The sequence below is a fragment of the Spinacia oleracea genome, chromosome 3 (genome assembly GCF_020520425.1).
Source record: "Spinacia oleracea cultivar Varoflay chromosome 3, BTI_SOV_V1, whole genome shotgun sequence".
Lineage (NCBI taxonomy): Eukaryota > Viridiplantae > Streptophyta > Magnoliopsida > Caryophyllales > Amaranthaceae > Spinacia > Spinacia oleracea.
Genome location: NC_079489.1, coordinates 58,100,647 through 58,114,390, shown reverse-complemented (window position 1 = coordinate 58,114,390; position 13,744 = coordinate 58,100,647). Strand labels below are relative to the sequence as shown.

General features: G+C 37.1%; 1 protein-coding gene and 1 long non-coding RNA gene across 3 annotated transcripts; both read left to right on the top strand.

The window, feature by feature from the left end:
- The first annotated feature begins 2,912 nt into the window (after positions 1–2,912).
- LOC130470349 (uncharacterized) lies at positions 2,913–13,448 on the top strand. 2 transcript variants are annotated; one of them, XR_008930531.1, is made up of 5 exons: positions 2,913–3,387; positions 3,489–3,585; positions 3,684–3,779; positions 4,436–5,392; positions 12,519–13,448. It is a non-coding gene; the product is annotated as an uncharacterized lncRNA (long non-coding RNA). The 2 variants fall into 2 exon arrangements; XR_008930530.1 differs by lacking the exon at positions 12,519–13,448 and having other exon boundaries at positions 2,924–3,387; positions 4,436–5,726.
- LOC130470348 (uncharacterized) lies at positions 6,245–13,744 on the top strand. The gene is made up of 5 exons (XM_056840347.1): positions 6,245–11,405; positions 11,507–11,603; positions 11,702–11,797; positions 12,454–12,518; positions 13,510–13,744. Exon 1 carries the CDS (start codon positions 7,429–7,431, stop codon positions 8,638–8,640), a length of 1,212 nt encoding a protein of 403 aa, XP_056696325.1. The 5' UTR covers positions 6,245–7,428; the 3' UTR covers positions 8,641–11,405; positions 11,507–11,603; positions 11,702–11,797; positions 12,454–12,518; positions 13,510–13,744.

The window sequence follows — 13,744 nt, the reverse complement described above, 5'->3', positions numbered from 1 at the left end:
CTCGTCCGACGCTAATTCGTACGATACGCTTTCGATTAAATTCCCGATTTCGGAATTCATTTCCGATACGAACAATATTTAATATTTCCGATTCCGGAATTAATTTCCGATTCCGATAATATTTCCGATTCTGACAATATTTCTGTTTCCGGCAATATTTCCGATTCCGGCAATATTTCCATTTCCGATACGTACCATGTTTCCGTTTCCGGCAACATCTACGACTTGGATAATATTTATATTTCCGATACGATCCATATTTCCGTTTCTGGCAATATCATCGTTTCCGGAGTATTCATTTCTTGCTTGTGACGATCTCAGCTCCCACTGAAACCAAGATCCGTCGATTCCGAATATCCATAGATAGAGTATTTAATGCCATTAAATACTTGATCCGTTTACGTACTATTTGTGTGACCCTACGGGTTCAGTCAAGAGTAAGCTGTGGATTAATATCATTAATTCCACTTGAACTGAAGCGGCCTCTAGCTAGGCATTCAGCTCGCTTGATCTCACTGAATTATTAACTTGTTAATTAATACTGAACCGCATTTATTAGACTTAACATTGAATGCATACTTGGACCAAGGGCATTATTTCCTTCAGTCTCCCACTTGTCCTTAGGGACAAGTGTGCATTTCCTAATTCCTTTGTCGCTCGATGCTTGCTCTTGAACATAAGGTAAGAGTTGTCATCCTTATTATGTCCAGAGGTGTTTCTCGGTTTCAGAGTTCAACTGATCAAATAAGTAGATAATCATAGCCTATGATTCATCTGAGCACGGCCATGCATTTCACAGTTTCTAGCTCTCCGAGTGGCCTTGTACAACTTTTAAGCATTCATCCCGATTTATGGGAGGACAATCCCAATCTTGTGATCTTGAGATTAGACTTCGTTTGATAGGTGATTACCTGAGCGGTGCCTTTATAGCCTCCTTTTACGGTGCGACGGTTGGTCAACGTCAAAGCAACCAGTTCTCAAACAAGTAATCTCAAATCACTCAGGTATTGAGGATTTAGTGTCTAATAATTTTAATGAAATTTACTTATGACAGATTTTCATCTCTTACAGTAAAGTTTCATAGGTCTGTCTGATACTAGTCTTCCCAAAGTAAGTATCTATGCAAATGATTATGACATTGCCATGTCCACATAGTTCAAGAAACAGAACTATTAGTCATCTTGCATTCTAGTCGTCTAACGTTTTCTATGCTTCCATTTTATAGAAAACTCCGACCAGGGACCATTTTCAACTTTTGACATTCAAGTTCACTTGATAGACATTTCTTAGTCACAGGACTGGTCCTGACAGTCTATTTTTAATATATCGTCAAATTGAAGGGACTCATCATTTAATAAACCACAATTAAATGGAAAAATGAATTCTATTCATTTATTGTGAATGATTAACCAATAATGTTTTACAAAGATTTAAACTCTAAAACTTTAAAACATTAAATAAGGACATCAAAGCCATTCTCCAATATGCTTGATTCCCATGGCTGCAGTGTGCGAGTTGTGCTTCGCCTGCGGCAGAGGTTTAGTCAATGGATCAGATATGTTGTCATCAGTTCCAATCTTGCTTATCTCGACTTCTTTTCTTTCAACGAACTCTCGTAGAAGGTGAAATCTACGAAGTACATGTTTGACTCTTTGGTGGTGTCTAGGCTCCTTTGCATGTGCAATAGCTCTGTTGTTATCACAATACGGGCTATTGGTCCTTTAATGGAGGGGACTACACCTAGTTCACCTATGAACTTCCTTATCCATATAGCTTCCTTTGCTGCTTCATGTGCAGCAATGTACTCCGCTTCAGTTGTAGAATCCGCAATGGTGTTTTGCTTAGCACTTTTCCAGCTTACTGCACCTCCGTTGAGGCAGAAGACAAACCCAGACTATGATCTGAAATCATCTTTGTCGGTTTGGAAACTTGCGTCCGTAAGCCTTTAACAATTAATTCATCATTTCCACCACAGACCAGGAAGTCATCTTTGTGCCTTTTCATGTACTTCAGAATATTCTTGGCAGCAGTCCAATGTGCCTCTCCTGGATCTGACTGGTATCTGCTCGTAGCACTGAGTGCGTACGCAACATCCGGGCGTGTACATATCATAGCATAGATGCATATGGAATCCCATTCATTCATCTACGCTCATCAAGTGTTTTTGGGCACTGAGTCTTGCTTAGAGTTATTCCATGAGACATGGGTAGGTAGCCTCGCTTGGAGTCTGCCATCTTGAACCTATCAAGCACCTTATTGATATAACTGCTTTGACTAAGTTCAATCATCTTTTTAGATCTATCTCTGTAAATCTTGATGCCCAATATGTATTGTGCTTCTCCTAGATCCTTCATCGAAAAACATTTCCCAAGCCAAATCTTGACAGAGTTCAACATAAGAATGTCATTTCCGATAAGTAATATGTCGTCGACATATAATACTAGGAAAGAAGTTTTGCTCCCACTGACCTTCTTGTATACACAAGATTCGTCTGCGTTCTTGATGAAACCAAAGTCACTGACTGCTTTATCAAAACGTATATTCCAGCTCCTGGATGCCTACTTCAATCCATAGATTGATTTCTTTAGCTTGCATACCTTTTTAGCATTCTTTGGATCCTCAAAACCTTCAGGCTGTATCATGGACACAGTTTCTGTTAAAACGCCGTTTAAGAAAGCGGTTTTGACAGCCATCTGCCATATCTCGTAATCGTAATATGCAGCGATTGCTAACATTATCCGAATAGACTTTAGCATTGCAACTGGTGAAAAGGTTTCATCGTAATCCACACTGTGGACTTGCCTGTAACCTTTTGCAACCAATCTAGCTTTAAAAACTTCAAGTTTCCCATCCTTGTCCTTTTTCAGTTTGAAAACCCATTTGCTTCCAATGGCTTGGTAGCCATTGTAATCCCCCGTAATTTTATACATTGTTTATATTTTTTACGTATATTTAATATATTTAAGTACAATTTGCGGATTTTAGAAATGAATATGTAATTAAAATATAATTATTTTATCTCATTTTGAATACTTTAATGACTTACGAAATCAAAATGTATTTTCGAATTTTACGTTAAAACGAATTCGAATTACGAAAATCGATTAAATTTAGAAAACGATCCTATCCGATTTTGGATTCGAATCCTAAAACTAAATTCCTAAGTCTAGCCCAATTGAATAAAGCCCAATATTATAAACCCATAACCCCATACTTCTACTCCATGTAAAACACAAAACACAAAACACCAAACCCCTCTATTCCTACTTCACGTAAAAACCAAAAAGGGCAAAACCCATCTCTCTCCTTTCCTGCTTCCTCTTCCTCCCTCTGCCCAGCCGCCGACCACCACGAGCACGCCACCAAGGCCGCCAGACCACCTCGCCGGTAAGCCACCGCTTCATCCCCTTCTCCTTCTTTCTTTCTCTTCCGTTCTCCTTTTTGTGTGACTCTCTTTCTCACTCGTTCTTTGTTGCCCGAGCCAACAGCCACGTCGCTGACCACCAGCTCTCACCACCACCTTGCTCGCGCAGCCCCCGCGTCGCCACCCAGCCTGCGCCGCCGCTGCCTTGTCCCTGCTCGCCGGTAGTTCTCTTTCCTCCTCCCTTTCTCTTTTCTCTTTTATTCTTTTGTTGTGGTTGTGTATTCAACTGATTGTGGATGACCACCACTCGTTCGCGCAGCCACCGCAAGTAGCACCACCGTGTGCCGCCGTCTCTCAGCCCTGCCGCAAGCCACCTCTGTCCGCCAGCCAACTCTCTCTCCTCCTTCTTGAATTGGTAACTTTCTTAAACCCTAAGTAACTAATTATTTTAAATTAAAGTTTGTTAATTTAGATTATGTTCTTAAATTAAATTTATAATTTTTATGGTAAATATGATTTTCAGATTTGATGTTGAGATTAAAAACGAATTAATTTTCAGTTTTGATTAATTAAAATTAAGATTAGGGCTTAATCATAATTTATTAACTTGAATTATGTTTTCTTGAATTAAAGTTATGGGTTTTGTGATTTAAATTATAAATTTGAGATTATATGGATTTTATAATAAAGTTATTAATTTTCAGATTATCTAATTACATTGAAATATTGATTTTTGATTATTTAAAGTATGAAATTCAAGGTTTTTATGATTATTAATCATGATGGGTTGAGTATGGATCATTGAATTGGTTGTGTTGAGATACTAGGAACGTAGATTGACCATGGTGAAGCTTTTAAATGAAATTATATTGCTGAAAATTTAAAGTACGATGTTTGCAAAAGTTTTCAACGAATTTCAATCACTAATTCAATAATCATGATTCTAGGAAATCAAATGTTTAAGTTTTGATATTGGGGAAAGTTCTAAATATGTTTAGGATGCATTTAGAATGCTTTCTTATGGTTGTCAATGATTAGGAATTTATTGGGATTATTTGTTGGTTGTTTTAGGCGGAGAATTCTCTTTAGGCGACTTTTGAAAGTGTTAAAGTGGCCTATCAGTTTGTTTACACGAGGTACGTACATACCTGTGTGCTTGGAATGTGTGCTAATTGTTGAAACCATGTTGAATCTTGTTGTTGAACTTGGTTATGTTGATATTATGGACGAACTGGGTTATATTGAATGTGCATGTTTAATACTGTTGGACAAACTTATTGAACTTATTTTGCACTATGAGAACTGTAACATGTTAGTATGGATGATTGATACAAACATGTTGGTTGGGAACACTAGATTATTCTATATGATTGGTTTGGATCGATTGGTTGTTGTTCCCTTTCTATCTTTTCACTACTTTATGAGGGCGGAGGACCTTGTTTAGTAAGTTGAAACTTTATGCCCATATACAGGGTTGCTCATGGTTAAAGGAAAGGTTGGATAAATTGGAATGAGTCTTGATTGATGCTTTTATGATCACTTACTTAATTCCAAGATAAAAACAGTTGTGAACAAATGTGAATTGTATGTCTTATGTAATGGTTGAGTCATAACGGAATCTCAATTTGTAAATCATGTAAAGTGAAACCGAATAGCAATAGCTTTAGACTGTGCACGTCTGAAGTGACGGACAAACAGGAGTTGGGGTTCATGGTGGTAGCCCATGGCCTTTTCTGGGACCGGATTGATCACCGTGTTCTATTTTTATTCAAACGTTCCTCGATATCGCAGGTCACTGAGGTTACGGAGTCGCGCCCGTACCTCGTCTTCCTTGGGGAAGACTTTTGGTTGGACAACTCGGTCCATTGTCTATTTCAACTAAAATAATATCATTGTCATTAAGTCTAGCTTAGCCTAGTCGAGTATGGTCGTCAAATTATTATGTTTTGTCTGTCCTTACTTATATTTATTAGTATCATGTTAGGGTTGTTGGTTTGATAGTATCATGCTAGGATTGTTGTTGTTTTAGTATGTAGTACTCAGCTTTGCTGATTACGTGCTTTGTTTGTGTGTGTTGATCATGGCTATGCCTTATTGATCCTGTGATGACCCATCTTTGGTGAGCAGTCTCTAAGGATCAATAAGCGTTGCCCATCTACAGGTTTGAAGATGATGCATCATTGGGATCGGGATTAGAGAGCTTGTAGTTCTATTCGTTTAATTAAGTGATTTAATTTGTTAACTTGGATTTGAAATTTGTCGTACTATTCGTATTTCCTTAATTCAGTTAATTGGTTTGGACCTAATATGTAATAGATTATTTATGAACCTAAAAGTTAGTTTTATGTTTTCCGCTGCAAAATTCTGAATAAGCCGTAACGTTTTCACACGGGCGATAATACTTTGATAATTCCCTACAGTTATATTTAAAAAGGGGTTATTTTAGAAAATGGGAATTGTTGGGGTGTTACAAAGTGGTATCAGAGCTAAAGGTTTTACTGACTTTTCGTGTCTGCTTTTCAAATTATTAGGCGCCTAAACTAGCTAGGTTCCTAAAACAAATTTCCTAGAATTGAGCTTCTACTTATTATATCATTCAAAAAATGCGTACTTTTTTTTTGGGGGACCAAATTCATTTTAATTTTGTTTGAAAGCATATTTATATTTCTTATTTAAATTCGAAATTAACTTATTAATTTGAAACTTTTCATTTATTCGAATTAAGTACGTTCCTTTTCTTTTCGAAATTTAATTAAATATATTCGAAATATATATATATATATATATATATATATATATATATATATATATATATATATATATATATATAAAAAAAAATCGTTTTTATTATTCATTCTTGTTTTATTCTTTAAACATTTCAGTGTTTTACTATGATTTATTATGAGAGATGGGTAGTATAGGAAAGGGCATATAGAATAGAAGCATTGTGTTTGCATTATATCAACATGATTGTACTTTATCTGCCTACTAACTGTTTGTGTCCTTCCTATGCTTTGCGATTGCTATTTATTCTTACTTATGGTGTATTGTGGGATCGTACGGTAAGTGAGAGTACTAATTACTAACATAGAAACTATGTTTAATCGTCATAGATCACTAATCATGTCTGACATAGAAGAGAATAGAGTAGGGAGCAACTCTAACCCTATCGTTCTGAGTGATGATGACTCCAGCCCTATCGTTCTAAGTGATGGTGACTCCAATCTTATTATGAGTGATGATGAAAAGGTGATGAATTATGAACCTGACAGTAGAATTCGTAGTCTATAGCACATTTGTCGCGAAGTAATGAAAACAAGTGCATATGGTAGTGATGATGAGGCAATTCGTGAGTATGACCGTGCTGTGGGTCAAACAAAAATGGATATCTACAAAGCCTTTCTGAGGGTTGAATCTGATTCTGAGCCTGAGATTGAGTTTGAGTTTGAGCCTGAACCTGAGCCCGAGCCCGAGCCTGAGCTAGAGGAAAATAATCATCAACTTCAAGGTCTACGAAGATCCTCAAGGCCAAGAAAAGAAGCTTATTATTGTGATATGGATGATGATGATGAACTTAAGTATGAGTTGTTCACCCTAGACGATTATAACGAATCAAAGGACAAGTCCGATGATGTCTCCCTTTAACTTTGCTTACATATTTAGTTGCGTGTGAGAAAATGTTGGACAATTCGCCCAACCATAGTTTATGTTTATATCGTAGAACCTTTTTACTTTATTTTGAGAACAGGTGTGTGTTAATATTTAGGATTGTTATCGACATTCTTTTGAGGAATAAAAGTTAGATTATGGATTATCCAAAGGATCAAAGTTTATTACGGGCACGCAAGGGGAATGTTTTCTTCTTTATTCAACCTTATTATTCGTGATGATTGAAGTTATTCCTTGTTTCTCAGCTGAATGTTCTGCATGCAAATATCATTCGTAGATGATTGTTCATTTTATGTGAATTTTGGATGTTGGTGTGATATTACATTGCTAGAGGATAATATAAGTAAAGTTTTGAACCTGAATTAGAGTATATTAATTTCAGGTCGCGTTCTAGGATGACCAACAGTAATGACCTAGCTGCTGTCTTTCGCCTCTTGGCGGAAAAACTAGCCCAGGAAAGAACTGAGCGCCCCAATTCTGCAGGAGACATGTTTGAAAGGCTTGCGAAAGTTAAGCCACCATACTTCAAGGGGCAAGCAGACCCGACCTTCCTAGAAAACTGGATTAGGGAGTTTGAAAAACTATTTTGGGTGGTAAACTGTCCTGAAAATATGAAAATAGGTCAAGCTGTCCTTTACCTAAAAGATGAGGCCGATCTATGGTGGAAAGAGAATGGAACTAGGCTAAGTGTTGTTGAAGGATTTAATTGGGACTCATTTGTTGTTGCATTGAGGGAAAAGTTTTATCCTCCTTTCATAACAAAACGAAAAGCGCAAGAATTCATAAACCTTGGGATGGGGAGTATGACTATCGCTGAATACTATAGTAAGTTTATAACTTTGTCGAGGTTTGCACCTGAGGTGGTAGCTACTGAGGAGCTAAAGGCTCAGAGGTTTGAGCAAGGGTTGACCGATGAGATTCAGTTGGGATTAGATGGAGAAACCTTTACATCCCTAGATAATGTGCGTGAGAAAACCACCCATATTTATGAATTGCAGTCTAGAAGGGACAAGAAAAATGTGGTTGGGGAGAAAAGAAAAGAGTTTAATGCTGGGAAAAACCAAGGGAATTTCAAGAAAAGTACGAAAGTGAACAGGAATGAGGGTGGAAATGGAAATTTTCAACAGAGGAACAATCAGGGGCACAACAATAGCAACCAATCTGAGAGAGTGCATCACTGTAAGAGATGCAACAACAACCATCCTGGTAAAAACTGCAAGGGAGAATTAGTGACATGCAACTATTGTCAGAAAAGGGGCCATAGGGAGTATGAGTGCTTCACCAAGCAGAAAAAGGAACAAAATGGTAATGGAAGTGAAAATCAAGTGAGGTTTAACCAGTCTGGAAGACAAGATTCAAAGCCTGGAGGGGCACAAAACAATCAAGGAAACTATAATAAGCCCGCAAATGATAACAACAACCAGAATAAGACTCCGGGCAAACCGTTCTTGATGTCTAGAAATGAAGCTGAATATTCTGCAGACGTAGTTCATGGTACTTTTTCTATTAACTCTGTGCTAGTTAAAACATTATGTGATTCGGGAGCAACTTATTCTTTTGTTTCGTCATCTGTTGTTAAGAGTCTGAATTTGGTAGATTTTGAGTAATTGATTTACCTGTTAGTATACCTACTAGTGTAACCATAAGGTGTACCAAGTTGTTTAAGAATCCGCCTTTTAAGATAAAAGATTGCGTTTTCTTTCCGATTTGATAGAGTTTAATCTGGGAAACCTATATGTAATTTTGGGGATGGATTGGCTAAGTTTGTTCAGGGCCAAGTTAGAGTTTGTAATTCAGAAACTAAGTATAAGGAACCCTATTGGAAATTTGACCTCATATAAACGTTTTGGGAAGACCAAGAACCTTGGGGTTATTTCTGCAATGCAAGTGAGGAAATTGATGATAAGGAGTGTGAACTATTTTTCTGTAGGAGCTAGATGTGAGTTAAGAAGTCGGAATGAAGATCGAGGATGTTCCAACTGTGAATGAATTCATGGATGTGTTTCCTAGTGAGATTGCAGGTATGCCACTTGCTAAGAGCCGTTGAGTCCCCTATAGACTTAGTTCCTAGAATGACGCATATATCTAGAGCACCATATAGAATGACACCTCCTGAAATGAGCTAATTAAGAAAAAGTTGCAAGAGTTGTTTGGTCAAGGAATATATTAGGCCTAGTGCATCACCGTGGGGAGCTCCTGTGTTGTTTGTTAAGGAGAAAGATAAGAGTATGGAATTATGCATCGATTTTAGGGAGCTAAACATCATCAAGAGCAAGTATCTATTGGATCAATTGAACTGGGCGAGTGTGTTATCGAAGAATGATTTGTGTTTGAAGTATCACCAATTGAGGATAGCTGATAAAGATATACCTAAGACCTCATTAGGACTCGTTATTGTCATTATGGGTTTAGAGTAATGTCTTTTGGGTTAACCAATGCACCTGCCATAATTATGGATTTGATGAATAAGATTTTCTACGAATCCCGAATTAAGTTCGTTATTATGTTACTGATGGTATCCTGATTTATTCAAGGAATGAAAAGAGCATAATGAAATCTTGAGGATTACTTTGGAGACGCTTAGATAGAATCTAGTTTTATGTGAATGAAGTACACAAATCTTGAAGTCATGTGCGTATAAGTGACACCGGTGGAAAAGTGAAGGACTATATTGATCGAAAACCACGTTACGTAAGGGAGTAAAATTAAGAGAAGATTCGAGTGGTCCAGGATTGTTAGAAATTTGTTGTCTTGAAAAGAGGGGAATATATGAATTGGTGAAATACTAGGATTTAAGCCCAAGAGTTATAAATCCATGAAAGGCGTAATGAGGTTCAGTAGAAAAGGAAAGTTGAGCAGAAGGAGTGTCTGTAGATCCTGCTAAGGTTCGAGCTGTGAGTGAGTGACCTACTCCAAAGAACGTGTCTAATATTTGAAGTTTCCTAGGCCTATTTGACTGTTATAAGAGGTTGTGAAGACTTTAGAAGAGAGCAAAACCAATGGCAAACTTGTTGAAAAAGGAATCAAAATTTGAGTGAAGTGAGAAAAGTGAGGAAGCTTCTAGATTTTAAAAGAGAATTTGACCTCCGCAACTGTTGTCGCGTCAATTGAAACCTTGTAAGCCTAATTACCAAACCCATGACCTAAAGTTAGCTGCTATTGTGTTACCTGCGAATATTTGGAGACATTACCTTTATAGGGCAACACGTAAGATCCTTACCGAGCACAAAAGTCTGAAACTTTGGCAATAAGGCCCAGTTGAATCTTGGGGACAACATCGAAAAATATACTGCTTTCCACCCTGCAATTGATGGTCAGCCTGGGAGGACTAACCAAACTACGGAATATATGTTGAGAGCCCGTGTTATTGACTTTAAGAGTAACTGGGGAACCACCTAGATTCGATTGGATTTCTTGAAAGATAGTTACCATACGAACAGTAAGATGTCACATGTTGAGGCATTGTATGGGAAAGAAGTGTAGAGGTTCCACTTGTTGGGATGATTTTAGTGAAAATATAGTATTGGGGGCAGAATTCGTTGAAGAAAGGAAATACCCAAAGTTATTCCCTGAGATGAGTTACGAGGGCGTAACTCGTTTTCTTTAAGAGGGGTAGAATACGATATAAATTCGCGCTTTTTACCTAATTTTATGGTGTTTTTATGCATTTTTATGCTTATTTTAGCAAATTATTCATGTCGATGCAAGTAAATAGATTCTTCGCGTAACAAATAGGTGTTCATGAGTAATTCAAGAAACTTTAAGTTGGCAAAAGAGTGTACATAAATGCCACAAGTATTTCTCCAATGAGAATGAGTTGAAAAGTTTGGAAAGATAGGTGAATTTTCGTGTCAAGTTTCGGGACGAAACTTCTTTTAAGAGGGGTAGATTGTAATCCCCCGTAATTTTATACATTGTTTATATTTTTTACGTATATTTAATATATTTAAGTACAATTTGCGGATTTTAGAAATGAATATGTAATTAAAATATAATTATTTTATCTCATTTTGAATACTTTAATGACTTACGAAATCAAAATGTATTTTCGAATTTTACGTTAAAACGAATTCGAATTACGAAAATCGATTAAATTTAGAAAACGATCCTATCCGATTTTGGATTCGAATCCTAAAACTAAATTCCTAAGTCTAGCCCAATTGAATAAAGCCCAATATTATAAACCCATAACCCCATACTTCTACTCCATGTAAAACACAAAACACAAAACACCAAACCCCTCTATTCCTACTTCACGTAAAAACCAAAAAGGGCAAAACCCATCTCTCTCCTTTCCTGCTTCCTCTTCCTCCCTCTGCCCAGCCGCCGACCACCACGAGCACGCCACCAAGGCCGCCAGACCACCTCGCCGGTAAGCCACCGCTTCATCCCCTTCTCCTTCTTTCTTTCTCTTCCGTTCTCCTTTTTGTGTGACTCTCTTTCTCACTCGTTCTTTGTTGCCCGAGCCAACAGCCACGTCGCTGACCACCAGCTCTCACCACCACCTTGCTCGCGCAGCCCCCGCGTCGCCACCCAGCCTGCGCCGCCGCTGCCTTGTCCCTGCTCGCCGGTAGTTCTCTTTCCTCCTCCCTTTCTCTTTTCTCTTTTATTCTTTTGTTGTGGTTGTGTATTCAACTGATTGTGGATGACCACCACTCGTTCGCGCAGCCACCGCAAGTAGCACCACCGTGTGCCGCCGTCTCTCAGCCCTGCCGCAAGCCACCTCTGTCCGCCAGCCAACTCTCTCTCCTCCTTCTTGAATTGGTAACTTTCTTAAACCCTAAGTAACTAATTATTTTAAATTAAAGTTTGTTAATTTAGATTATGTTCTTAAATTAAATTTATAATTTTTATGGTAAATATGATTTTCAGATTTGATGTTGAGATTAAAAACGAATTAATTTTCAGTTTTGATTAATTAAAATTAAGATTAGGGCTTAATCATAATTTATTAACTTGAATTATGTTTTCTTGAATTAAAGTTATGGGTTTTGTGATTTAAATTATAAATTTGAGATTATATGGATTTTATAATAAAGTTATTAATTTTCAGATTATCTAATTACATTGAAATATTGATTTTTGATTATTTAAAGTATGAAATTCAAGGTTTTTATGATTATTAATCATGATGGGTTGAGTATGGATCATTGAATTGGTTGTGTTGAGATACTAGGAACGTAGATTGACCATGGTGAAGCTTTTAAATGAAATTATATTGCTGAAAATTTAAAGTACGATGTTTGCAAAAGTTTTCAACGAATTTCAATCACTAATTCAATAATCATGATTCTAGGAAATCAAATGTTTAAGTTTTGATATTGGGGAAAGTTCTAAATATGTTTAGGATGCATTTAGAATGCTTTCTTATGGTTGTCAATGATTAGGAATTTATTGGGATTATTTGTTGGTTGTTTTAGGCGGAGAATTCTCTTTAGGCGACTTTTGAAAGTGTTAAAGTGGCCTATCAGTTTGTTTACACAAGGTACGTACATACCTGTGTGCTTGGAATGTGTGCTAATTGTTGAAACCATGTTGAATCTTGTTGTTGAACTTGGTTATGTTGATATTATGGACGAACTGGGTTATATTGAATGTGCATGTTTAATACTGTTGGACAAACTTATTGAACTTATTTTGCACTATGAGAACTGTAACATGTTAGTATGGATGATTGATACAAACATGTTGGTTGGGAACACTAGATTATTCTATATGATTGGTTTGGATCGATTGGTTGTTGTTCCCTTTCTATCTTTTCACTACTTTATGAGGGCGGAGGACCTTGTTTAGTAAGTTGAAACTTTATGCCCATATACAGGGTTGCTCATGGTTAAAGGAAAGGTTGGATAAATTGGAATGAGTCTTGATTGATGCTTTTATGATCACTTACTTAATTCCAAGATAAAAACAGTTGTGAACAAATGTGAATTGTATGTCTTATGTAATGGTTGAGTCATAACGGAATCTCAATTTGTAAATCATGTAAAGTGAAACCGAATAGCAATAGCTTTAGACTGTGCACGTCTGAAGTGACGGACAAACAGGAGTTGGGGTTCATGGTGGTAGCCCATGGCCTTTTCTGGGACCGGATTGATCACCGTGTTCTATTTTTATTCAAACGTTCCTCGATATCGCAGGTCACTGAGGTTACGGAGTCGCGCCCGTACCTCGTCTTCCTTGGGGAAGACTTTTGGTTGGACAACTCGGTCCATTGTCTATTTCAACTAAAATAATATCATTGTCATTAAGTCTAGCTTAGCCTAGTCGAGTATGGTCGTCAAATTATTATGTTTTGTCTGTCCTTACTTATATTTATTAGTATCATGTTAGGGTTGTTGGTTTGATAGTATCATGCTAGGATTGTTGTTGTTTTAGTATGTAGTACTCAGCTTTGCTGATTACGTGCTTTGTTTGTGTGTGTTGATCATGGCTATGCCTTATTGATCCTGTGATGACCCATCTTTGGTGAGCAGTCTCTAAGGATCAATAAGCGTTGCCCATCTACAGGTTTGAAGATGATGCATCATTGGGATCGGGATTAGAGAGCTTGTAGTTCTATTCGTTTAATTAAGTGATTTAATTTGTTAACTTGGATTTGAAATTTGTCGTACTATTCGTATTTCCTTAATTCAGTTAATTGGTTTGGACCTAATATGTAATAGATTATTTATGAACCTAAAAGTTAGTTTTATGTTTTCCGCTGCAAAA

What these genes read in the sequence shown, in the direction of transcription:
- LOC130470348 (XM_056840347.1), top strand. Translation starts at nt 7,429, where the DNA reads ATGACCAACAGTAATGACCTAGCTGCTGTCTTTCGCCTCTTGGCGGAA.